General features: G+C 47.1%; 1 protein-coding gene across 2 annotated transcripts in view; it reads left to right on the top strand.

Moving 5' to 3' along the window:
• PHLPP2 (PH domain and leucine rich repeat protein phosphatase 2) overlaps positions 1-26671 on the top strand; it is a 1504106-nt gene that overhangs the window by 109988 nt on the left and 1367447 nt on the right. For both annotated transcript variants that reach the window (XM_069635467.1, XM_069635468.1), the window contains exon 2: positions 25069-25316. In XM_069635467.1, the coding sequence (XP_069491568.1) occupies positions 25069-25316 (248 nt within the window). The remainder of the gene's footprint in view (positions 1-25068; positions 25317-26671) is intronic.

Raw genomic sequence — 26671 nt, 5'->3', positions numbered from 1 at the left:
AAAACCTTAACCTGGTCATGAGTGAGGTGATCAAGTTTGGAGCCGTATGAGGCTTAAAAATTAACCATACGAAATCAATTATCTGTCCACTCACTCCCAGCACTAAACCATTCACTGATGACTACAATTTTGCCTGGGAATCCTCAAAAGTCCGCTACCTGGGCATACTGATGTCGCTAAATTATCACAAGGTATTCCATGACAACTACGAAGCAGTAGCTAATGCACTCCAAGAAAAAGTAAATCGCTGGAAATCACTCCCTTTGACACTGTGGGGGAAAGCCTCCCTAGTCAAGATGGTGATACTGACAAAGCTATTATACTTATTCGCTAATATTCCCATCTTAATTCCACAAGTATTCCTGAAAAAATTAAGAGCCTGGTTCTCGACCTTTTATGGGCTGGCAAACCAGCCAGGGTTGCCTACTCGACTCTGATCCTCCCTGGGACCAGTGGCGGTCTGGCCCTTCCCGACCTAGAGAAATACTTCTGGGCAGCCCAAGCGCAATTCCTCAGCTTTTGGTACGCAATACACTCGATCAGGCCACACGTCCAAATAGAAAGATCATTGGCAACGCCCAATCTATTAAGAGCCGTAATCAGCCAGCTCCCAGTGCCTTCTCACACCATGAACGTAGTTCTAGCAACAAACGAGATATGGAAAAAATTAGCAAGGAAATACAACATTCAGGTGAGATATTCGCCCCTCCTTCCGATCAAATTCATCCCAGGGGTTCCATTAACTTCCGAAAGAATCTTCCACCAGTGGGTGGGGAAGCTACAGATCACCTCATTAGGAGACCTTTTCAGCAATGGCACCTTTCACACCCCAACAAGCGACTGAAAGAGGTGGTAGACAAGTTCATTTACTTCAGATTACGTTATACCATGCAAACACTATTTTCCTCATTCCCGCAACAGTCACCAACATGGCAGTTGCTACACAATGTCATCAAGGCCCAGGGCGAGGGCAGACTAGTATCACAAATTTATAAAACCATCCTAACAGATACGATCTCCACTAATAATCGCACAAAAACCAGATGGGAGAGGTCCCTCCACTTCACCATCCCAGACGAGGAATGGACGTACATCTTAAGGCAAACTCAAAAAATAGCCCTCAACTCTTGCTTAAAAGTAATACGCTTCAACTACGTGCACCAGACATATTTCACTCCCCAAAAGAAGAACAAACAACAAATAGACCAATCGGCAAAATGTGAGAGATGCGGATACCTATCTGCAGCCTTCGTCCTTCTTGTCAACGGCAGCCGGCAGCCTTGCTCGGGATGACAAAACAGCTGTCACCCGGTATAAGGAAATTGGCAGGACTTCTGACCCTAGCCCGAAGAAGAGTGGCCATGTCTTGGGGCAGAGGACCGGTACTGTTAGTGGCATACTGGCGCAAGGATATTTTGTACTACCAGGATGTTGAATCTGAATTTATCAGAACACTCCCCCAATATGCATGCCCCCCCGACATATGGGGGCCCCTAGTGTCCTTTCTGATTAATGAAGCAGATGAATGCTCATCCATGACTTCGCCAGGAAGACGCAACTCCCAATGAGCTACTCATGGACTCACCCGAGTACGGAAAACCACGGCTAAAGAACCTACTTGAGAGATGCTACCATATTTCAGCTGGTCCGAGGGGGATGGGTGGGGGTTGAAAAATAAAGTTAAAAAAAAAACTTGTGTTTAGAGCACGGCTCGCTCTGCGATCGCTGTTCTCATTGGTCGCCTTGGGCCACAGGGAGCTGTCCGGTCCAGGAGCCCTCGGGGTGCTGCAAATGCAGGGCGCGGGAGAGTCACACGGAGCGCCTCTCCTGGGGTGACTTGGGCATGGCTCTTAATGTCAGGGTGCCAATGGGTGGCTGGCGCCTCGTATGAGTGGTGGCCGCGCTTGTATGGGGCGCCGCAGCGGATCCGCCGCAGGCGAGCAGGTTTAGGCAAATGAAAACTGGCAGAGGCCAGCGAGTCTTCGTAGACGCCTCCAGCTTGTCGAGGGTCCTGGTGTGCTTCTCCACGTAACCTTCACCTGCTGTAGGGGGAAATTAACTCTCGGTCCTCCGATGAGCGTCGATCCCGTAGTTATCTCCTGTCGCCGGTCCGCACCTTTGATGACACCGGACCCTGGATCCTCTGTAGCGGGAGGCGGCCCTTGTTAGGAGGTGTGTCGGGGGTCCAGGCTAGTGTATACCGCCTTAGTCTCTCTGTGCAGCGCTCGGCCCCTCCTCCCTCTCGGAGTCAGGGTGCAGTTGCGGCCGCCATCTTGGTGTCTTGGGGGCTTGAGTTCTGGAGCTTTGTTCTCGGAGATGCAAGTTCAGTGTTTCTACGGAATTGTGTCTAGGAAGTGCAGAATCGGTTAATCTTGGGAGGCATTCCCTTTTTTAAGAATTTGGGTTGATTAAGCCATGTGTTTGCATGATCAGTCGTAGGATCTGGTCAGGAGTTCAGAGAAGGCGCGTCCTCACTCCATGCGTGCAGGCCACGCCCTCCCCCCTGTTCATTTCACAATAACAAATTCCATAATTCCTGTTTGTTTCCCAAACCCTACAATCTCCCCTTCTAAGGTCGCCAGCCCTCCGGATATTAGGGTTGTAATTCCCTTCTCTAACCCCTAACCCCTTTTCCAACACAAACAATTTGCTACACCGTAGAAGACAACAGACTAACCACTAAGCAGTTTACTTGACATGTCCAGACACAAGGGTCAGGCAGAGTCGGGCAGTTCACAGGTACCACGCACACCTGACGGCCCTTTCTCTTCCCCACAGAGATTAAAGGTGGAGCACGAGAGCACAGTACGAGCAAGGCATACCGCACAATGAGACAGCTTTCGAGGCACGGCAGTTCACGAGGAGGAGAAAGATGGCGCAAACCGAGAGGGTGACGATGAGAAAAATGACCTTGCCCTTTCCAAGCCAGGCCCGCGAGACCTCCGTAGTAGGAATCTTAAGACCGTGAACAATAGCTCATGTGTGTTACAGCAGATGTCAACGGTACGTGGAGCGTGCCTACGCTGATAAGCAGGACCAAGGAAGAGTCCTGCTACCCTGCTACCGACCTTGACTCCAGATACAAAGAAGGATAAGCGGTTCATCACATCCGGTGAGTCGAGAGGAGAACCGATAAAGAAACCGAGCTGTGTTGAATGAAAGTCACAAAGTTCAAAGCACTGTTTATTGTTAAGGGAAGACCAGCTGCAGAGGGGAGAGGCAACACATGGGTGCTCACTCAACACTCTGGTTGATCCCGTATTGATTGAAACTGCAAATACCAGAAGGCCGCATGAGAGCCGCCAAGACAGGTCAAAGTGGTCAGACATGGGTCGAGCCAAATCCCCGTACAGTTGAAAGTCTTTGACTGACAAACCGTTGAAACGCAAGGGAAGTGAATCCCACATCAAGATAAAGGAAAAGGAATTGTAAAGTGGCAAGAGTGAACCCAGCAGAGGGATGCCAATAAAGAGGGGCGAAGACTAAAGTCCCAAGGAACAGTGTGTTGACAAAAGTGAACCTGGCAGAACGATGTCCCTCCATGGAGAACTGTTTAAAAGACATTCAGATTTGTGAATGCTAGGAAAGCCATAGTGAACCAGAAAGCCATATTGTACCTGGCGAAGGGAGGCTGAAATTCAAGAGGGGTCAGCGCCCAGAAGAGGGGGACACAGGGGCGAGAAATCATCACCCTAAGGAAGGGAACAAACTTTTATTCTGTTCATTGGAAAGCATCAGGTCTTCAAAGGCAAGAGACGTTTATTGAAAAGAGACTTAACCATTGAAGAACCTGATAGCTGGTACGAAACTGAGGGTGGCTGACGTCTGAAAGGGGTCCGAACCCGAAAGAGGGAGATCCAGGGGTGGAAAGTCATCACCCAAAGCCCAGTGAGAAAATTACTGTTTATTTGTTTTGCTGAATACGATTCATGAGTGGTCTGCGCACGGAAAAGGGGGACACGGGTGAAGCCATCATCCAACGTATATGTAGAATTGAACTGTTTTATTGTTGAATACAACAGGCCCTCGAAGGCAAGAGACTTTTGTTGAAAGAGACTTAACCATCGAAGAACCTGAAAGCAGGTACGGAACTGTCGGCTTGTGCTGGGAAAGCTTGAGTGTGTGCTGTGCTCACGAGACTCACCCTGTCCCATGCTCAAAACATTGGCAAGGGAGACCCCTGGCAATCACATTCTGACTTATTATTTGTAAACACGTATTTGGTTATTGAAACCCTTATGCCACACTATTTCTATATTTAGTTGTAAGGATTGGCAATAGGTTTTTCTTAGTATAGGCCCCTTTATTTTGGCAAGACGCCACAAGGACTGCCTTATTTTTCATTTGATAGTCAAAGCTTGCTTTCATCTTCGATATAGGTTTAGATTAGGTGTTTTCCAAACTGCATACTGTATACTGTATAAATAAACATCCTTGAATCGTGATCAACTGTGTCTGTCTTTACTGTTGCCACCATGAGTGCCTTACAGCCCAGACTATTCTCTCCCTCTACCGGGAAACAAATCTAGAAAAAAGAAAACCTGTGGGAGAAGCATATGTTTTTCTTGAGTCTGACCAGCCATCTATCCTCATCATTCTCACTCAGTCACACTCCATTCAGAAAAGTTCTACCTGCATAAACATTACCATGCTCAATGGTTTTAAGTACAAAAATACATGTTTTTATTATGTAAGAAATATTGAAAAAACTCAATAGCACCAAATAACAGTTTCAAGTTATAACTTGTTAAATTATTTCTACCAGTGTTTTGCTCTGTGATATTGCTGCTCTCAAACTAGGTTTGTGTTATAAAATATATAATTATAATACTGAAAACTAAACTTGTTAATAGCAACTGCTTAAGTGTTTCTTATATCTTCTTGCGCCTGCTTCGGTCAGTGGTTTGATTGGGGGTTTACGTTCTCGGTGCTCTATGGCATGTGACTCTGGTCTGTCTTTGGAATGGAAAAATACTGTTTACTGAGAGTCTACTGGGGTTGTTGCCCATGGCTGGTTATTGCGCAGTGTAGGAGTAGGTGGAGTAGATCTTCCAACTGGTGCACTCTCCTCCTTTGTCTGTCTAGCGGGTTGTCAGTTGACAGGTTTCTTGGAACGCATGCCAGGCTCTCGGGTGCTCATTAGCCATTTGAATGGCTACTGCGAGAACCCTGAAGGTGTCTCCCAGACTAGTCCCCGGGGGTCTGTCATCCAGATGGCCAGGTCATTGAATCCAGTTCCTGGGGGTGGACCAGTGAGGGAGGATCACCTGAATCGGGGATCCTCGAGGACTGGAAGTGGGACACCAACGGGTGAGATGCGGTATCCCCCTTCTTCCAACACCTTTTCCCCATCCTACCACATTGGATATTTTCCGAAACACTACCCACCCCACCTCCCCTTTTTCCACACAAACGCTTTCGGACACCACGACAGGACAACGGACTAACAGCCGTTTTACCTGACCTGTCCCAATACAAGGGTAAGGCAAAGTCAGGCAATTGTCCAGAATCGCACACACTTGACTGCCTTTTCCCTTCCTCACAGGGATAAATGGGGGAGCATGAGAGCACAGTATGAGCAAGGCAGACCGCACAATGACTCAGCTATCCAAGTACGGCAGTTTAAGAGGAGGAGAAAGGCATCGAGAACCAAAAGGGTGACAAGGAGAGAAGCGACCTTGCCCTTTCTGACCCAAGCCCGCAAAGCCTCTGTGGAAGGAATCGTAAGACTGCGACCATTAGCCAGCGTGTGTTGCAGCAGCTATCGATGGTACAAAGGGCCCTCCTCCGCTAATAACCAAACCCGGGAGAGACACTTGCCACCGTGGTATCGTCCTTGACTCCAGAGACAAGAAAAGCCAAGCGGCTCATCACAGCCGGTGAGTCGAAGGGAGAGCCGATAAGAAACAGAACTGTGTTGAACAAAAGTAGAAACCGGCTAATAGAAGAAAAGTCCAAAGAACTGTTAATACGAGAGTAGAAAACCAGCTGCTGAGGATTCTAACACCACATGGATGCTCACTCGAGAAACGCTGGGAGATTACCCTATTTTTGAAACTGCACAAAAGGTAGCAGGCGCCCCTCTCTCGAAAGAACACGGGATGATAACCTGTTCAGTGGTTATTAACCACTTTGAGAGTTCGCAGCCATCTGCTTTTTGCTCACTGCAGAGTATTAAAGTTTGTTTTTCGAAACTCGAAAAGGGGCGTTGAACTAGGTCGTGCCAGTAATACTATCCCTCGTGTGACGTCCACTGTACCCATGATCCCTCACGTGTGTAGGATCCTCAGATTGATATTTTCCGCCATACTAGTCGGACGCATGTTGCGGAGTTCCCTTGGCATTAGCCAATTATACTAAAATTATTTTTTTAATACTTCCCCATTCTTTCCACCCTACGCAGAAGATCGACGCCAGTGAAGATCGAGGAAACCAGCCATCGAAATGCCACGACGGACCTTGGGCCTTGGAAGGCCTCTGGCCTCGGCCCGGGCCTTGGAAAGCCTCTGGCCTCGGCCCTGTACAAGTAGGGAGAGTGGGGGTGGTCATACAGGCTCCCACATTTATTTCCTACATATACCCGCCCGCTGCCAAATTGATACATATGGAGAGTACTCCTTTCAAATTCTGCCCTAAGTGTAACAGGAAGTTCCCCATGGTAGATAAGCACAATAAGTGCAATTTGTGACCCCCACGAGACCATCCCGAGGCTACCTGTCGAGCTTGCAAGTTCTTCAACCCGAAAACACTTAAGGACCACTCCACTAAACGCTGGGCCCACTACGCCAGGCAACAAGAGGCCATGGACGCCAAAGGGTCTTAGCGATGACAGCAACGCCGCCTTTTCGGACAGCGAGGGCAGAGGGGTGACTTCAGACACCCACGTGCAAGCCCCTGACCCCAGAGGATTGGCCAGCAGTCAGTTATGGGGACAACACCCGGCGGCATAAGCGCGACACACACCACTTCCGCTAAGCACATCAGCCCCAGCTGCGATTCGACACGCGTGTCGAGCAATCGGCAACGGAAGACACCGAGAGAGCGGTCCAACGATTCTGTGTCCTCTGGCCGTTCTCGTTCGAGATGGGCTCATGACAAAGACCAACCTTCCACGGTTGGAAAAGGTGTCGCACTCTCAATACTCCTGGAGGCCCGATCGTCAGAAGACGAATCCGTCCTCTATCCCCAGTCAGTAAGCGTAGCGTCTACTCCCGAGATTCAAAGCACTTCATCCAAGTCCACCTCCGAATCTCGTTCCACCTCCGATTCTCGACGCGAGGTGTCAGGTTCCTCTGAGGCCCCTAAAAGCACTGGGAAACATTCCTCTAGTCATGGGAAGGGGGAGAAACAACAGAAAAAACCTTCTGAACACCATGTTTATATGGAAAAACAAAAGGCCCCTAAATCAGTAGGGAAGTCAAAGGTTCCTGACCCTCCCACTACAGGAAAAATCATCCCACCCACTGCTATGACCCTAATTATTTTCATAGTTATCCCAACACACCAGCTAACTCGGCCCCTCCGGGGTCCAAGGATTCTCAACCCCCTAATAAAAGACCCCCCTCTGATTCCCAGGTGCAGGATTTGGTCACAGACCCTTTGGTCATTGATTCTTACCATCCCGAGTCATACTGTGCTGAAACAGACCCACAAATTATGGAAGACCAGGCAGGGGTCTCTTATTATGGGGATGATGAGGACCGGGAGGAGGTGGAGGAGGAGGATGAGGCTGAAGCCTATAGTCTTGACTCCCCAATTCCTAAAGAACCCCCAGTGCATAACTCATCGGTAGATAATCAACCACTCCTCAACGAGGTACTGGCAAGGCAGCAGCCCATTTTCAAATTGACACACAAGGTGTCCAAGAGGACAGGGATTTTGCGGAAGAGATCCTGGGTGACAAAAGAGCCATTGCTCAGGCTATCCCTATATTAAAGTCTGTCCAGTGTAGAATTGACCCCTCGCTGGTAACTCCAAATCTTACTTGACTTGTGCGGTTAATCCACAAGTTGAAAAATTATTCCGTGCCACATCTTCTGATCCCCTATAGAGGCCAATTAAAACACGACTCCCTGATAGTAACAACCACCAGAAAAAGGGCAGGTACACCACTTGCTTCTGCGGAAGCACCTCCCGATAAAGGGAGCAAGAGACTAAATACTCTTGCAGGAAGGTTGCCACCACTTCGCCTATCAGGGACGAATTGCAAACAGCACAACTCTTTGGCAAGCTATAATTGCCACCAGTGGGAACAAGTACCTGCTTTGGTATCCTCCGCACCTGAACCACTGAAGAGCCAGTTGGCCCAGTTAGCAGCAGATGGAAGGTCGGTATCAGGATGCATTCTGAAAACGAACTGTGATGCAGCAGATAATGCTGGAAGACTAATCGCAGAAGGCACTGTGATAAAGCATCACGCATGGTTAAGACAGTCAGGGTTCAAACCCGAGACCCAAGCCACTCTTTTAGACCTGCCGGTAGAGCCAGACGTACTATTCGGCAAGGCAGTGGAAGAAGCCTTAAAAACATCTAAGGACGAGTACGAGACACTAAAATCTCTCTGACAACTTACAAATAAACCCTCAGGACAGAGGGGAAACTCACATTTTCATCGCTTTCGGGGCCAAAGCTCCCAGAGGGGTTCGAATTATTATCAAAATCAAGGAACCTCATGGGGCAACAATCAGTTCCAAGCATCACAAGCCTTCCTCAGAAGGCAGCGCAGAGGCCGCACTAGGGATAGAGGCATCCCCGTCAGAGGTGGTACGCCACCCAGTAAACAGTGACGTTCCGCTTCGGGTCCCCTCCCATGCATCCCCAGTAGGGGGGGGGCGCATGTCCACCTTCACCCCCCGCATGGGAAGGGATCACTTCGGAGAGATGGGTGCCGTCCACAGAATACTGTATAGAACTACTAGACCATCCTCCAAGACAGAAGGTACATTCGTTGGCGCACCAGAAAATCTTTTTCGAGGAGATCGCCATTCTACTTGCAAAGGACGCCATAGAACTCGTCCCGGGCAACCAGGTAAACAGGGATATTTATTCAGCCTACTTCCTTGTGCCAAAAAAATCTAACAATGCGCCCAGTATTAGATTTGCGCCCTGCAAACACATGTCAAGCCATAAAAAGTCCACATGACTACACTCCAAGAGGTAATCCCCCTACTAAAAATGGGGGATTACATGGCAACATTGCATACGAAAGATGCCTATTTTCATATTTCAATGTTCCCAGCGCACAGAAGATTCTTGCGTTTCAAAATAGACAACCAGCACTACCAGTTCAAGGTGCTGCCCTTCGGTATAGCCTCAGCTCTAAGGGTATTCACCAAGGTTCTGGCGGTGGTGGCGGCGCATCTACGCAGGGAGGCAATCCCAGTGTACCCTTACCTGGACGACTGGCTCATGATAGGGGGAAACCCCCTTAATTTGCAGACCAAACATTCAAAGAACAATCAACCTCCTCTTCCAATTGGGCTTCTCAACCAACGAGAAAAAAATCAAGCCTGGTGCCAAGCACCTCAAAACAGTTCCTAAGAGCTGTCGTAAACGCCCAAGAGGGGTTGGCCTTTCCATCAGAGGAAAGAATTTGGAATCTGTTGCTGCAAATTCCTCAGTATCAGGCCGGTCGCCAAATAAGGGTGCGCAAAGCGATGTGTTTGCCAGGCATGATGGCATCTTGCATTTACCTGGTTCCCCATGCGCGCCTGCGCATGTGACCCATGCAGGACTGGTTGGCGAAACAGTGGTTTCAAGCAAGTGGTCAGTGGGATGATCTAGTGGTCGTTTCGCCAACATTAGTACAGAGTCTTCGCTGGTGGACAAGTGAGAATCTTACGAAGGGGAAATCCTTCTATGATCCAGAGATACAGGCCGTCGTCACAACAGACGCCTCCCTGGCAGGGTGGGGCGCTCACTACCTTCACCACACAGCTCAGGGTCTCTGGTCTCACACAGTGGCTCAGAACCACATCAATCTGCTAGAACTTCTGGCAGTCTTCAGAGCGCTTCGGGCTTTCAAGCCCCTCTTATCAAACCTGTCAGTGCAGATCCTAACAGACAGCTCAACGGCGATGTTTCACTTAAACAAACAAGGGGGCACTTGTTCGCCAAATCTGTCCAAGTTTGTCCAGAAAATGTGGAGATGGGCACTCAAACAGAAGATTTACCTGTCATCCCAACATGTTCCAGGGGATCTCAACTCGCTAGCACATGCTCTGAGCAGGGATCCCCTTCCAGAAGAACACGAGTGGACACTACACAAAGAAGTCATAGGAGACCTCTTCTCTCAGTGAGGTTTCCCCACTATAGACCTATTCGCCACAAGCAAAAACAGGCAATGCTCAGACTTAGCATCCAGGTTCCCCCAGCCAGGCTCCAAGGGGAACGCCCTATGTTATGTTATATTATGTTATTTTGCATTTATATGGTCTGAAGGCGCTATGGATGGGTCAGGGATGTTTGCCTACGCTTTTCCACCAACCCCTCTGATGAGGAAGGTGGTCAACAAGATCCACAGGGAACCGATGACGCTCATCCCAGTTGCTCCTATGTGGGCGAGAAAACCGTGATACCCACACCTATGCAAATTGGCGGTGTGTGACCCCATCAAACTCCCGTGCCGGTACAACCTACTCTCCCAGCACAAGGGCCTAACAGTGCATCCTCAGCCCAACACAATGAACTTTGCAGCATGGCTCCTGAAGTCATAGAGTTCGGACATCTCAATTTACCCCAGAGATGTATGGATATCTTGAAAGAGTCAAGAAAACCTTACACAAGGCACTGTTAGTATGACAAATGGAAACGATTCGTTATTTGGTGCCAGAATAAGCAAATCAAGCCAGTTGATTGTACTCCTTCTAATGTCGTCACCTATATGCTCCACCTATTGGATGCAGGGTTAGTGTTTAACTCACTTAAAGTGCACCTGGCAGCTTTATCAGCCTACACCACTTCCTATAACAAGGTGTCCTGGTGGAAAGTGCCAGTTGTCAAAGCATTTATGGAAGGGGTAAAGAGACTCCACCCTCCAATTTCTAACCCACCACCAGGTTGGGACCTTAATGTGGTACTTGCTAAACTCATGGGACCCCCCTTTGAGCCCATGCACAAATCTAGTCTCAAACACCTGACTTATAAAACTGCCTTCTTAGTAGCCATCACATCCATAAGAAGGGTCAGTGAAATTCAAGCTCTGTCAGTGTAGGATCCTTTCTTTACTGTTCATAAGGATAAACTGGTTTTACACACTCACCCTATGTACTCACCTAAATTCATTTCCAAATTCCATGTTAACCAGTCTATTAAGCTACCAGCCTTCTTCCAGGAACCCAAAAGCTCTGCTGAGGTGAAACTCCACACACTAGATGTGAGGAGGGCGGTCCTCTACTATGTAGACAAGACCAGGCCACTAAGAAAGACAGATCAACTGTTCGCCTCCTTAGCTCCAGGCAGAATTGCAGATCGCGTCTCTAAGAATGCCATTTCTAGGTGGATAGTCTGATGTATCCAACTGTGCTATTCCCTTTCAGATAAAACACTGCCTTTTACTCCGAGGGCCCACTCTACAAGATGTACTGGAGCCACTCTGGCTTTCATTGCAAATGTACCCCTGGGCACCATTTGCAAAGCAGCTATATGGAGCTCTATTCACACCTTTAATCAGCACTACTGCATTGACACTCATTCCAAGACATACTCAAGTGGGACAAGCGTTTCTTAGACATTTGTTCGCTCATGACCCTTCTCACATCCCACCTCCTTCTTCTAACACTGCTTGCTAATCTATGCACAGCATGTGATCTAAGCAGATTCCACAAGCCTCAGAAGGGATACATTACTCACCGTAATCGTATTTCTGATGCTTGTATCTGCTTAGATTCACATGCGCCTGCCCTTCCTCCCCTCTGAGAGAAGGCGCATGGATGCTTGTAGTCTTACCTATTTTATCTGCTTGGATACTCTGTTCTCACGCTACTCCTCATGCTACCTCATGTCAGAAAAAATACAATCTGAGGGTCCTACACGCGTGATGGATCATGGGTACAGTGGACGTCACACTAGGGATAGTATTACTGGGACGCCCTAGTTCGACGCCCCTTTTCGAGTTTCGAAAAACAAACTGTAATACTCTGCAGCTTCCACTAGATGTCGACCTATGCACAGCATGTGAATCTAAGCAGATACAAGCATCAGAAATACAATTACGGTGAGTAATGCATCCCATATGCAGATAAGCCTTGCACCATATAAAGAAGACCGTTCTGGAGATGGTGGGAACAACTTCATAGACCGCCGAAACCGGTTGACATACACATGGGGATGGTAGGAGGTTTCCTGCCACATACGCCGCTAGAAGCAGAGGGAGACTTGAACACCATAATGTGTATCCCCCTGGTTCAGTCTTCATAGTACCTTGAACTATTTTTTGAGTACTTTTCTTTTTGTTATATCGTTTAACTGGGATTTAGAGCCCTTCAGAACGGGCTAATAACGTTGCTTTTGACATAATACTGACCGGTTATCTCCATCCCCTATTTTTTATGTTTCAATGAAGTTAGGCTTCCAGACCTGGTCATTCTGCCTTTACCGTGTTTCACTGTGAGAATTGTAATCCCTGGGGTGTCCGATATTAAAATCCCACAAAAAAAACCAAATACCACGTAAAAAAATGGATCTTTAATATTATTATTCTATCCACTTAATACAGGCGGCACACCAGCACAGACGAGGGATACTTTGTACGACAGGCAGAAACTGATAGAACATTATCTGTCCTTCTGCGTTAGGACAGCCGAGGTAAAATCACAGATCCGTTGATGGTCCGTTAGGTAATCTTTTCTTCAGACCTATAACAGGATGGAACCAGCCTTTTTTAGCTTTTGAAACATCTTGGAACACATGGCGGGTTTACGAGCACCGTTTTCGCTCGAGTAAACCTATTGTTTGGGTTTGACTGCTCTACCCTTTACTCTTTCATGTTACATGTTAGGCTATCAAGTTTGAAATGGTGAGGAGCGTTGCATGCAGTATTCCAACTACTATTGCATTGCAAGCTTGACTGATAATTCCTAATTTATTATTTACGAATTGTGTTATTCCAGATCATTAGGCTGGATAGAATTTGTAATATTTCACGTAGCACTTTTACGTTTCTAATTTTTGTTAAAAATGTCTAAACTCACTGAATTACCCGATTTCTTTCAAGAATTGAATCTTGGATTGTGTATGTGTCACTATATTAGGGTGATCTATGGTACTCATTTAGGGACTTATCCATGATATAGTCCTTTTCCCCTTTTTTCTTTTTGAGCAGCAGTAGACTTTTTTTTTTATGCTGTTCTAACCCCGAACTGCAGTGGGGGTGATTGGTTGTCATGCACTTTATTTGTGTATATTCAATATGAGTTGTATATTTATTAATATGCTGTTTTACTATGCATTTTGCATTATCTGTTATGAGATTTGATATGTGATTGATAAAGAAATGCTATTTTTATACTATCCTTGACCTGGCCTATCCCCTTTTCGGTTTCCCCATCTGATGGCTAAATATCTTGCTTGATTATTCTAGCGGATTTTACCGTGTGACCCACCCTCTCCTTTTGGTTTCTTGGTCTCCTGTTCCCTGGGTCCATGCTGTAGGGGTTGACTATCCTTGGTTACAGAATATCTCTTGGGCACAACTCCCACATAGCAACTGTAAAGCTCTTACACCGCTTTTCGAGTTGGACCGAGCGAGCACAGTCACCTTTCTTTGTGAGTTGGGCTTTTGTTAGAACTGGCAGTATTTTGTTGAATGAGCTTGTTGGTCTATTTCTGAAATGCTTCCGAAATTAAGTTGCGTCCAGTACATTGCTGGGCACAGTGAATGATGCTAAGGGCCATGAATTTTGTGGTTTTCAAAATGTGGAGCCTTTGTAGGGCTCTGATTACTGGTGAGATGGGTACTACATTGGGGGATGAGTTTGGGGATTGAGGCCATGTTTTTGGGTTCCAACCTAGAGATTCAGATTTGAAAGAAAGGATCTAATTATTTTTAGGATTACATTTTAGTTTATTTGCCTTCATCCATTTTGACAATTTCGCCATAAAATTGATGAAATTCTTGGCCAATTTGTAAATAGTCTCCGAGTCCAAGCAGTAGCCATAGGCCATCAGCATAAGATGACATCCAGATACTAGGCACTGAAAGTAATAAATAAAAATAACAGAATTCACGCTTTACTTGTAAGAAAAGGAAATTCTGTTCAAATATGTGTATTATATTGGAAAGATGTTTTTGATTTCATATTTAGAAGAACGGGTGATACTCCTTTTGCTAACCTGCTTACCTTGGAGCTCCTGGCTGACCTCCTCCCAAGTCATCCTGGGCACCTTCTCCTGTCCTACTTCATTCTGTGGTGTCCACCAGGGCTCTATTCTCTCGCCTTGGCTCTTTAACATGAACCTTGCTCAGCTGACATGGCTCATCTTCTCCTTCTTCCCCAATTTCTAGTGTTATGCTGACGACACACAACTCTTCTTCAAACTTCCTGCTGACCCTCTTCCACCTTCCATCAAACCTGACTGCCTTTCTGCCATCCAGTCCTAGTGCACCTCCAAGGATCTCTGCCTCAATGCCAGCAAAACAGACATCCTTCCCAATTGGACCACTGCTCCCGACTTCTTCCAGTCGCTCTGGCCTTCTTCCCTGCTCCTTCTTCTGAAGCCAGAAACCTTGGAGTCCTCTGCGACACCTCTCTCTCCTTCCTCCCTCACGCTCAGGACATTGCCAAGAAGTCCCACTTTCAGTTCTTCCTTCTGCCAGGAATTCTACCTTTTCTAACCTTCCCCCAGAAGCTCAACGTTACTCGATCGAGGGCAGTAAGACTTATTCTTGGCCTCAAGCCCAGGGACCGCATCTCTCCTGCCCTAACAATTCTTCAATGGCTCCCGGTTGCCCACTGTTCCCCCAGAAGCTCACTGGCCCACCTGCGAGGCTAAGAACCTGTGGGTTATTTTCAACTCAAGACTCTTTCTCTCCTCACATCTGGGACGTCTCTAAGAAGTCAAGTTGTCAACTGCACCTCCTCGGAGGTACTCTCTTTCCTCACCTTCCCCCAGAAGCTCAGTTTCTAGAGCACTCTCTAGGCTTGACTACTGGTACAGCCTCTTCTTAAATCTGCCTGCCTCTACTCTCTGTCCTCTGCAACTCATCCAGAATAGAACTTTGAGACTTGTCCTTGGCCTCAAGCCCAGAGATGGTGTCTCTCAGCACTAAAATCCCTCCATTGGCTCCCAGTGGCTGCAAGGATCAAATTCAAGACCCTTTGCATTGTCCACATGGCCTTCTGGGGCCTGGGACCAAAACATCTCCAGCTTTCCCTCCTGAAGTATCTTCCTACTGAAGCCCTTCACTCCTCCACCTCCAACTCATTGAGGGTCAGGCACTTTTCCAAGCAACGCACTGGAGGCAGATCTTTCTCCCTCTCCCGTGGGTGCTTCCCTCTGGAACAGCCTCCCTGCCTCTCTGAAACTTGAGCAGAACCACCTAAGGTTCTGGTAGCAACTCAAGACTTTCCTCTTTACTTCTGCCTTCTCTCTCCCTCTCCCATGCTGAGCTCCTGTCTGATACTGCACTGGTTACCTGGCCACCCTCTGAATCATGGGCCCAGGTCCCTGCCCTGCTAGCTGCACACCTGCACTGCCTTCTGGCAACCCTGCACTTGAGGCTATATATATAACTCTACAGTCTCCCCAACTGCACCATCTAGCTCTTGTTGTTCTGCACTTGATTGATTAATATTTTAATTCTATCGCATTCATACACAAGTGTTTCAGAGCGCAACAAGGCAAGGGAAGGGCAACAGGGGACAAACAAAAACCACGATCTTACTAGGCCCAATGACATTGAGAATGCGCAAGTGCATGGTAGAGGGGCAGGGGGAGAAGTGCATGGAAGGGGGAACAAAAGGAGAGTGCGGAGCGAGGAGGAAACAAATAAATAAATAATAATAAATTGATAAATAAAAAGGCAACAAGCCGAGGGAGTGCAGCTAGCAAGTGGCAAGTGCAGGCTGGGTAGGTCTGATAAGTGCAGGAAGAAAAAAAAGGGGAGGCTGCAGGGGTACAGATACAGACCCAAGTGCAAGGGGTGGCCTGGAGGCAGTGCATGCAGGTGGCAAGAGGAGCAGGTACCTGGGCCCGGAGGAAAGAGAGTGGCCAGGTGCATGGTGCAGAGGGAAAGTAGAATCAGTAGGGGAGAGGGGGGGCGAAGGCAGAAGCAAAGAGGAAGGTCTTGAGGTGCTTCCTGGACCGGAGATGGTTCTCCTCAAGTTTTAGAGTGGCAGGGAGGCTGTTCCAGAGGGAGGTCCCAAGCGAGGACCGAGATCTAACCCCAGCTCGTTTTGTTTGGGAAACAACTGAGCCTGAGAGAGTTAGAGGTAGAGGAGCGGAGTGCTTGACATGGGAGGTATTTGCAGAGGGATAGCTGAAGGTATATTGTACCCAGGCCCCAGAAAGCCTTGTGGACAATGCAGAGGGTTTTGAATTTAATCCTTGCATCCATTTGGAGCCAATGGAGAGATTTCAGAGCTGGAGAGATACGATCCCAGGGCTTGAGGCCAAGGACAAGTCTCGCAGTCCTGTTCTGGATAAGTTGGAAAGGGCGGAGAGGAGAGGTAGGTAGATTAAGAAAGAGGCTGTTGCAATAGTCCAACCTAGAGAGAACCAGAGCTTGGGAGACAGTGAGCTTCTGGGGGAATGAGAGGAAAGGAAGAGTTCCTATGAGGAGGTGCAGTAGGAAGTTTGACTTTTTTGATACATCAGCGAAGCGTGCAGAGAAGAGTTTGGAATCAAAGGTGATGCCAAGGTTCTTGGCCTCGCAGGTGGGGATAGGAGGATGGCCAAGGGAGGCCAGCCAGAGAGTGAGGGGAAAGGAAGGTGATGGTGTGCCGATGAGGAGGATCTCAGTCTTGTTGGTATTCAGACACAGTTTGTTGGTGGCACACCAATCTTGAATGGCAGTTAGGCAATCAGTGATGAGAGAGGTGGAGGGGGTGGACGAGGGCAGCCTGAAAATGAGGGAGTGTAGTCCGCATAGCACTGCAAGTTTGAGCAGAAAAAGGCAATACAGCGGGCGAGAGTTGCTAGGTATTGGTTGAAAAGCCACGGTGAGAGGTAAGACCCCTGGGGAACACCACAGGTGGAGAGGAAGTTAGATGATAGGAAGGACCCAAGTTGGACCTGGGAGCATCGATCAGAGAGGAAAGAGGTTACCCAGGCCAGAGCCTGATCGGTGATGCCCAAGTTATCAGGGAGACGGTTGAGCAGGATGGTATGGTTGACCGTGTCGAAGGCAGAGGAGAGATCGAGTAGGATGAGTACAGAGGGAATGCTAGGGTCAAGGTTGGAAAGCAGATCTTCATGGATGTTCAGCAGAGCAGTTTCCGTGTTTCTGCCGGATCTAAAGCCAGACTGATGGTCATGGAGACAGCCAACAGAATCAGAATGAAGGATTAGCTGAGAGATGGCCAGCTTTTCAAGGAGTTTGCCCAAGAAGGGGGTAATGGAAATTGGGTGATAGTTGGCCGGACAAGAGGGATCAGCTGTGGGGTTCTTGAGGAGAGGATGCACAAGGGAGTGCTTAAGAGGGGAGGGGAAGGAACCTGAGGCAAAGGAGTGGTTGCAGAAGTGGGCAAGGGCCGGAGCGAGTGTATCGATGTGGTCCTTGATAGTTTTAGAGGAACAGGGATGAACCTGTTTTGACTAGGCTTTCATAGATCGGACTTGTCTAGTGACCTCATCAGGGGAGAAAAGAGGAAAGGAAGAGAAGGAGGGAGGGGGGATGGCTAGAGGAGGGTCAGTGAGTACAGACGGATAGGGGAGAGGGGCGACGAGAGGGAGTGGAAGAGAGGGTGGACAAGATGTCATGGGTTTTGGAGATAAAGTGAGAGGCCACAGCATTGCAAAGAGCCTGAGAGGTAAGGGGAGGGGTAGAGACTGCCGCAAGTTTGGCCAGCTCATTGCAGATTTTAAAGAGTTCGGCTGAGCTGTTAGATGCCGCAGAGACACGGGCTTGAATTTGGACTCTCTTCTTGGTACGGACAGAGAGACCGTATTGCCTTTGGAGTAGGCGATAGGCCAGTTTGTCAGAGGATGAACAGAAATCCCTCCATTTTCTCTCAGCCGCCCTACATTTACATTTAAGTGTAGCTAGGTCGGAGTCATACCAGGAATTGCACTTGGCTTTGGACTTCAGGCAGATCCTCATGACAGGGGCAAGAGCATCAAGAGTATCAGAAAGAGAAGAATAGAGAAAAGACAGGGGCGTGTCAGCGTGTGAGGCAGCCAGAGGATGTGGGGGGTGGGGGGAGAAGTTGGCAACAAAAGCCTCGACTGGCACACGTTTCATGGGCCGGATATCCAGAAAGGTAGGTGGCAGTGTTGGGATAGGCTTGGCTTGAGGGGGGGAGGAGAGGAGGGGGAGGAGGGGGAGAACACAATCAAGTGTGTGCCCTGCAGAGTGCGTTGGGACGGAGGGGAGGATAGAGAGGGAGAGGGAATCGCAGAGGTCGTGAAAGAGCAAATCTGAGGGACAGGGAGAACCAAGGTGAATGTTGAGGTCACCAAGGAGGAGGAATTGAGTGGTTGAGGCCAGGAGAGAGGAGAAGTCAGCCCACTCAGAGAGAAAAGAGGTGATTTGACCAGGAGGCCGATTGAGAGCCTGCAGACGAGGCATTCGAAAGAGGAGTAGATCTGAGTGGGAATGATAGTGGCAGTAATACACTCTAGAAAGATCAAGGCTACACCCCGTCCAGGCCGAGTGGACCTGGGTGCGGAGAGGATTTTGTAGCCATCAGGGAGGAGTGTGTGAAAGCTTGTGACAGAGCTGGCCATGAACCATGTCTCTGTAAGAGCAAGGACATCAAGGTCAAGTTCTTCAAGGAGGTGGCAGATGTCAGAGGAGTGTTTGACAGCAGAGCGAGAGTTCAGAGTGGCATGATGGAGAAGGTTGCCGGCCTTAAAGACCTTCCGGGGAGGGGTACAAATCAGAGGTATGCCCTGTGGATTTGTGGAGGTAGTCAGAAGAGGGGCAGAGGAGGGAAGAGTGGGCAAGGTAGCCAAGGAATGAGAGAAGGGGACAGCCGGAGAAGAAAGGAAGTTGAGGAAGCGATTGACCTGGGGACCTTGGACGATGACAGTGCCATTTAGGTAGACATTAAGGATGACTCTAGAGGAGTCGAAAGAAGCCATGAGGACTTCCCAGTGAGTGCCCCCATTTATGGGAGAGGAGGAGACCGGACAAAGCACAGAGATCATATGGGGGGGGTCCATAGATCTGGCGAAGGAACAACAAAGAGGATGTCGGTGAGGGTCTGTCTGGAAGAGGCACTGGTATAGGTATCCGCAATAGGGAGACCAGAGTTGGAGGCCAAGATATCCTTTTTAAACTTCTTCTTTCCAGACCTAGTGAGAAGGGATGGATAGTTGATAGAGAAGCAGTTGGAATAGAGTGTAGAAACAGCCAGTGCCATGAGTGTGAAGAGAGGAGGCAGAGGGAGGAGTAAGCAAGTATAGCGGTAAAGAACAGTCACTGGGCTAACAAGTTACAATCAATGGCCAAAGTTAAATGCAGAAAACGCCCACGTTTGTAATGTTGAGTCTTTTTTAGAGCACCTTTTGTAAAATTAAATACTGAACATTTTTTTGTTACGCGAAATAAATACCATATCAAGAGAAAAAATATTTGTTGAAAAAAGTACAAAAGATTCCTGTTATCTTTGAACCTATTGGTCCATATCTTGTTTTTGTTTGTATTCTCACCTGGAGGACCATAGGGAATGTCCAGGTCCCTTTATTATTTCGATATTATGCAGCCAGTGAAACAGACAGGGAAGCTGACAGGAGCCTTTGTGTGGGCCTTGGTGTACTGGGCCGGCTCCCGCCTGCACGTTACTGCTATTGGTCTATGGCGACCTGGTCAACCAGTGGGAGGTGGAGACCAGTGCAAGCCCAGTGGAGCTTAGGCAAAGGAAAAAGGTGCAGCCATCTTGGGGGCAGGAAGAACACAATAGGCCCCAATGAGGAAGAGGCAGAAGTAAAGTTAGATCCAGGGTTTTTGGTCGAAATGAGCCAGGTGAGGGCTCTCCAGGCACTGCGTGCTTTGCCAGCAATATCATTTTCAAATTACAGCAAAAAATGCTGAGCGCGCCACTTCAGGCACAAAACACACCAAAAATAGAGCGCTTAGCCTTTGCGAGGCGCTAGTTGTGCTGGAGTTGTTTGCAGGCAGTAGGAGGTCTTCAGGAGCAAGAACGAGGGCTCCCAATGTACAGAGGATCGAAGGAGGAATAACCTTGCACTGCCACCTGCTGATCGTACTTCTTGTATATTGATGTTTAAATCCCATGTCCTGCACTTCCACCTACTCGCCTTGCCTCTGCACTTTCCCCTTTTCCTCTCCCCTGCACTTGCGCGATCTCAATGTCACTGGGCCTAGTAGGATAGTTGTCTTGTCTCCCCCTTGTGCCCCACCCTTGACTCGTCGCGCTTTGAAACACTTGTGTATGGGCGCACTATAAATAAAATATATCATATCACAGATTAAGTTCAAATCCCTCTGTATCATCCTCAAGGCTGTCTGGGGCCTGGGACCTCACTATCTGCAACACTCTCTCACTAAATATTCACCCTATAGACCTCTGCGCTCCTCTGGTGCCAACTCTTTGTATGTAAAGCGTTCCTCTAAACAGAGGGCACATGGTTGATCACTTTCCTCAGCTGGCTCCCTTCTTTGGAACAGCCTCCCCCTCCCTCTTCGTCTTGAGCAGGACTTTCTTAAATTCTGTAAGCTCCTCAAGACTTTCCTTTTGACCTCCTCCTCCCCCCCCTCTCCTCTGCTAATCTCACAGTTGCTTCTTTGGTGTTCAGGGCCCTTCTGCACACTCGGGGCGCTGACATCACACACCTAATCGCCCCCCAGCTTCTGACTTTCCTCAGCACTAGCCTCGGCCCTCCACCCTGGAAGTTCGCTCTTACCTTTCGTTGCACTTCACCTGTTGACCACCCCAGCACCTTTCCATTCCCCCTCCCTTCTGCACTTGAATGTTCTGAACACTCATATGGCATAGTAGGTTCGTCCTCCCCCCACCCCCACTGTGTTTATTATTTGTTATGGATTTATTTGTTTTCCTTTTTTTTTTTTTCAATTCAAGATTTATTGATGTTATACGAATTCAACGATCACTTACACACAGAATTTGTCAGTAAGTTATTAGAAAGAGCATGTAAGGCAAGTACCATCCTCATATAGCATGTGCAATAATTCCTGAAAATCAAACAATATAACAAATAAGGTCCACAAAACCCAATCTCGCTCCCCCTCCCCCCCTCTCTAATATCTCCAAGTACGGGATTGAAAAAACAACATTAAACAATGAGACAACACCAGAAAGCTTCGAGTACAATTATGATATCCGACCAGGACAATAACATGGCCCAAGGAACCGCCACAACGAGAATCATCGTTCATTATCAATATTGACACAAATCGCAACAATATTCTGCACACATTGTCTTTACAAGGCATGTTTGGCTCTGAACTCAGACCAGGCACTTTCAACATCGGTAAGATCTCCGCGTAAGGCGTTGGTCAAGCATTCCATTCTATAGAGAGTTTGGGCAACCCCAAGCCATTCGGTTTTTCTAGGGAGCTTGGGCCTCTTCCATACCATAGTGAGGCAGGCTAGTGCAGCCATCAGGAGACTGTGTACCATCCTAGGTGCCTTTACAACTTTGTCCCCTGTTTCGATCAGACAAAACAGGATAAACATTGGCTGCTTCACCCTTTCTTCATTGTCCAGATCCCTGATCCAGCTAAGAACCTCCGACCAGTAAGTCTGAACCATTGCACACCCCCACCACATATGCTAATAACCAGCCCGCATCCCACAGCCCCTCCAACAGTATGGGCTAACCCCCTGATACATTTTGGCAAGCCTGATCGGGTCGTACTGCCATCTATACAATAGCTTTATGGCATGCAGTTTATACTGGCAGGATATAGAGGATTTCGCAGTGCGTCTGCAGATTTTTAGCCACAGTTTTTGCGAGATTTGTCTGCCCATATCTGCTTCCCATCTGCTCTTAAGCACCAAGGAGGGGGAAATATCGGCCTCGATCAGAGCCGAATACATAGCACTTATCAGACCACTGGAGCCCGTACATAGATCAAGGATCGTTTCAAATGGGGTAAGATCCCTCTGCAATTGGTCCTTCCAGATTGACCTTGTCATTACCCCTTTGAGTCTCAAATACAGGAAGACTGAAAGCGTGCCTATGCCAAGCGCCTCCTGGAGCTCCTGTATGGTTATAAAGGTTCCGTTGCGCCATAATTGGCCCGCTCTTTCCAGCCCCGCTTGATACCATGTTTCATAGCTTCCCGGTTCTGGGATTGCATCTCGGATCCCTGGTGACCAAAGGTGACCCAAGGGAGATGGCCATGTCGTGACTCCCATCATTTTCCTGCCGGGTTGTTTTCCTTTTTTAAACAGTATTCACTTTCTGTACAAGCGAACAATAAATAAATAACTAATTATATCTGTATCTGTGTCTGGCCTTTTTATGATAGGCGGGCATATTGCATTCTGCCCTTACTGTGCTAACTGGCTAACATGAAATGTGATACTACTGTGCTTGCTGGGGATAACATTGGTATCTGTCACTGGTCTGTTAGCTGGTTATCATAGAATCTGCCTTTACTGTGTTCACTAGTTCTATGGACTCTACTTTCCATGTACAAACCGGGCCTGTTGAAATGTGGACTTCTGTGCAAATTGGACATACTTGATTCTCCCCAAACTATCTATGCTAAATGGGTATAATGGAACCTGGACCTGCTGTCATGATGGGCACTATGGAAATGCTATATACTCCTGACACCGTGAATAAATGAGCCTAACATGGCAGTACCTTACAAATTATGGTTATCCCTGGGAATATGAGGGCACAAGATGTGAGTAACTGGCCATATGATGCTGTTGCTTGAGAAATGGTTTATACATCAGGCAAATTAATGTGCTTTGCAATTGCCTGAGAAATGATGTGTGTGTATATATATATATCATCCACATTAATTTGCTTTTGTCAATTTATGTTTTTTTCCTTTTCTTTTGGCTATGCAAATGTATGGATTTGTACATTTATTTTAGTTCTTTTGTGATTAACTTTTCAACTTCACATTTTCTTTACATCAATAATGGCAATCTGGTAGAATGGATGCCTGATATGTTTCTATTAAATTGTGTGTTTGTTCATGCTTCAGTTGAAATACCAACTGTTTGTTTTCAGAACATTGCATCATAGGACATGACCAGTTTGTCTACTCCTATATGAATTCTGGAAATAATATATTCTTGTTCTACTTGCATTACTCTGACGGCCCTATCAAAGTGATTGTGGAAAAAGCACTTGGCTTTACTTTGTAGTCTAATGTAAATAACTTTTCAGGTAGGTGCGTTCTGCAGCTTCTTGAATTGTTTGATTCTTGACTTGTCCCACCCTTTAATCTTGTTTCTTACTACATTAAATCTCTTACCTTTGATCTCTGTATGATGGAAAATATTTAATGGTTCTGGGAGTGGCTCGTTTTATGCTGTGATTTTTCTGTTCAGCACCAACATGTAAATGGTGAGCATAAATGGGTCTTTGAGGCTGGTCAGTGGCAGATTTTAGTTTGCGCAAATGTGTGTCACAGATACCAGTATATATGCTGTTTTTTATCCTTCTGCACCCCTAACAATCTGTTGCAAAGTGCTGCACACTGCTTATCGCAGGCTTCAGCAATGGCAGGGAGAGTGCATAGACACCATGCCCTCGCTGCCAGGTTTTCCAGTCTGGGAGAGCCGTAAAGTACTACCTCTGCCCTTCGTGCGTACCCTGCTTGCGTGGCCGAGGAAGCAATGATGCTGTCCACCGCTCTCATCACTGTCTTAATTAGGTGTGCAGTAGCATATCTAAGCATTTCATGACATTCCCTGGCACTTGTATGAGTACATGGCCTTTTGATGCCAGTGTATGCTATGAGATGCACTGGCGTGCAACCCTGGGCTTTTGATGACAATAACTGCCAATTATGTGAGATTCTGGTCATTTGACGGTTGTGTATAGCAAACGGGTGAGTACCTGGGGAATTTGATGGCAGTTGGTATTAATGGAGCGAGTTTCTGGGGATCTGATGGCAAACACCTCTGCTTTTTATAGCAGCCCCTGCAATCGTGTCAGTGTCTTTCCCTTAGATGGTCCACCTTGGCACTAGTGTGAGTAGTTGAATATTTGATGACAATACATGTCAATATTGTGAGTACACAGCCATTGGACTCTGGGTAGTATCTAGACTTTTGATGAATATACCTGATGAATGCTGGAAGTACCTGGACGTTTGATGCCGTCCCAGCCAATAGTGTGAATACAGTGGACTTGCTGGCATGGCTGCGCAAGTGCCGGTCTAATCCATGGCAATCCATGGCATTTGTGTGGGTACCACAGCATTTGTATTGGCAAACCAAAGAAACAATGTGGGGCCCTGGCTTTTTCACAGCAACCCCAGAGAATGGTGGGGGTAGTTGTGATTGTAATGGCTACAGTTGGTAAATGATAGCCATAAATGATGCATGTTTTAGCGTAGAGCATGGCACATCTGATAGTATCTTGGCATGTGATGCCAATATCTGGCAAATAATAATCTTCTGCCAAATACCTGTTCCAGGGGTCCAAATGTCAAGTTTTAAGCTACTAGCCAGCCTAAAAAGTCCTTCCTCTCCTCAGTTCTTCACATGCACACAGCACCCAATATCTCACTGACCAAGATTTGTCAATTATCAAACTGCAGTGGCTATTGGTGAGTGCACATTTTCGAAGCTTCCTATACATTGCCTTCAGAAAAGGCCATACTACAGGCTATGCCAATGCTTGATCCAATTCTGGCACACAGACCAATGTGGTCAAGAAGTGATTCACTGTGGACTGCAGTAGTGGCTTTTCTGATTCTTTATAATGGGTTGTTGCTTTTTTTCTTTTCAGAGAAACATGAAACGAACTGGAAGTAGGACCTGCCTGGACAGAAGAACCTGCTTTAGCTCCCGTGAGAAGGATTGGCTTCGTGAGGATGTCAGGAGAGGTTGTGTGTTTATTTATGGTGTGGATCCTGTGCAGTCTTCTTCCTCTGACGTTCAGCTAGTACTTTGCACCGTGGATACCCCGGCTTCAGAGATCTGTGTGGGTGAGGGCAAGGAAAGTATATACGTTCAGCTACACGGAGACCTCATCAGGTACCTTCACTCGTGTCTCTTTAAAGTTATGATGTGTGAGATGGCGGTGGAGGCCCCTCATAGGCTGCTCATTCAGCTGGTCCCTTTGTTGCTCAGTTTCGTGACTTCAGTTAAATATTGTGATATATGAGAAATTCCCTGTGTGTATTTCTATCGCATGAGTGCATGTGCCTTATAGGTCTCTTGGTTTGCTCCCCTGGGAAGAATGAAACCATGCATAGCCATGGGTGTCTATGTGACTCAGAAAGGAGGGATTCACTTCACCGAAAGAACTGTAGTACGAAACATTACGGGTCAATAATGTGGATTTGCCGTGTTAAGATTTGCGTCCTGGCAATTGCAGTTCTGCCATAGTGCAGATTCTGTCGTGCTCTTAACTTACCCAAGGGCAAAGTTTAACTTGTATTCCCTCAAAGCCCAGTCCTTTTACCAGACGTACAGTCGCTGACGAAAGCGGAGTTAACTTCTCTTAATGTTTGAGTTCTTTTGCAAGGTTCCACGTCACGAAAGTAGTCCGACAAGATTGACATCGGAGTTAAATTAGTTTGTTGTAGTGCGATTTTTAATTAAATACCAGCTGATGATTTTTCGGCATACAGTAAAATAACTGCAAAAATAAAGACTATTATAACTGAAGAGGTATAAATGGCAATAGGAATGTTCTTTTAGCTTAAATATTTAGTTAAATTGTAAAATGAATCGGAACAAAAAGAAAATCATTCCTTGGTGGGATCAGTATAGTTTAGAAGGTGAGATGAGCAGACACGAGTTGGAATGCTGCTGGGGGCATGGGGGATCCCTCAGGTCTTCTAAGCAAACAAAGACAACCTATATATATATACCTTGTACAAAGTAAACGGAGTGCACTCCAGAAGGCAGTTCAGAGCGTATAATAAATGCTAAACATTTGAGTCAGGAAACCAAGTTGCCAGGCAACAAATTATATTTCTTTAATTCATTAAATGTCTAGGACAAAGAAAAAAAACACACGAAAACGACGCGTTTCGCGGCAAACACACCGCTTGGTCACGTTTATGGTGTGAACACAGAGAAGGGACTTTTAAACTGGCTTGCTCTCTATGATTCCAATGTGTAGAGTAACATACACATACAGCCTGCCTGTTAACAAAATCCGCCATCTTTGAACATTACGCACAACATGGTAAATCATTGTAAATTCACGTGAATGTATACAAAAAGGCATTAAAGGCATACAAATGGCCACTAAATGTACCACATTTCTAAACAACATTTAAAACTGCACAACATTGGTATTATGTCCAAAATATTACCAGAATATTGGTTGTAAACCATCTTGACTGCAGCTTGCATATAATGTATGCTTAATATCGTAT

This window comes from Ambystoma mexicanum, chromosome 1q (assembly GCF_040938575.1).
Source record: "Ambystoma mexicanum isolate Mex_15411 chromosome 1q, UKY_AmexF1_1, whole genome shotgun sequence".
NCBI lineage: Eukaryota > Metazoa > Chordata > Amphibia > Caudata > Ambystomatidae > Ambystoma > Ambystoma mexicanum.
The sequence above is the reverse complement of the archived record's forward strand: the minus strand, read 5'-3'. Positions and strand labels throughout refer to the sequence as shown.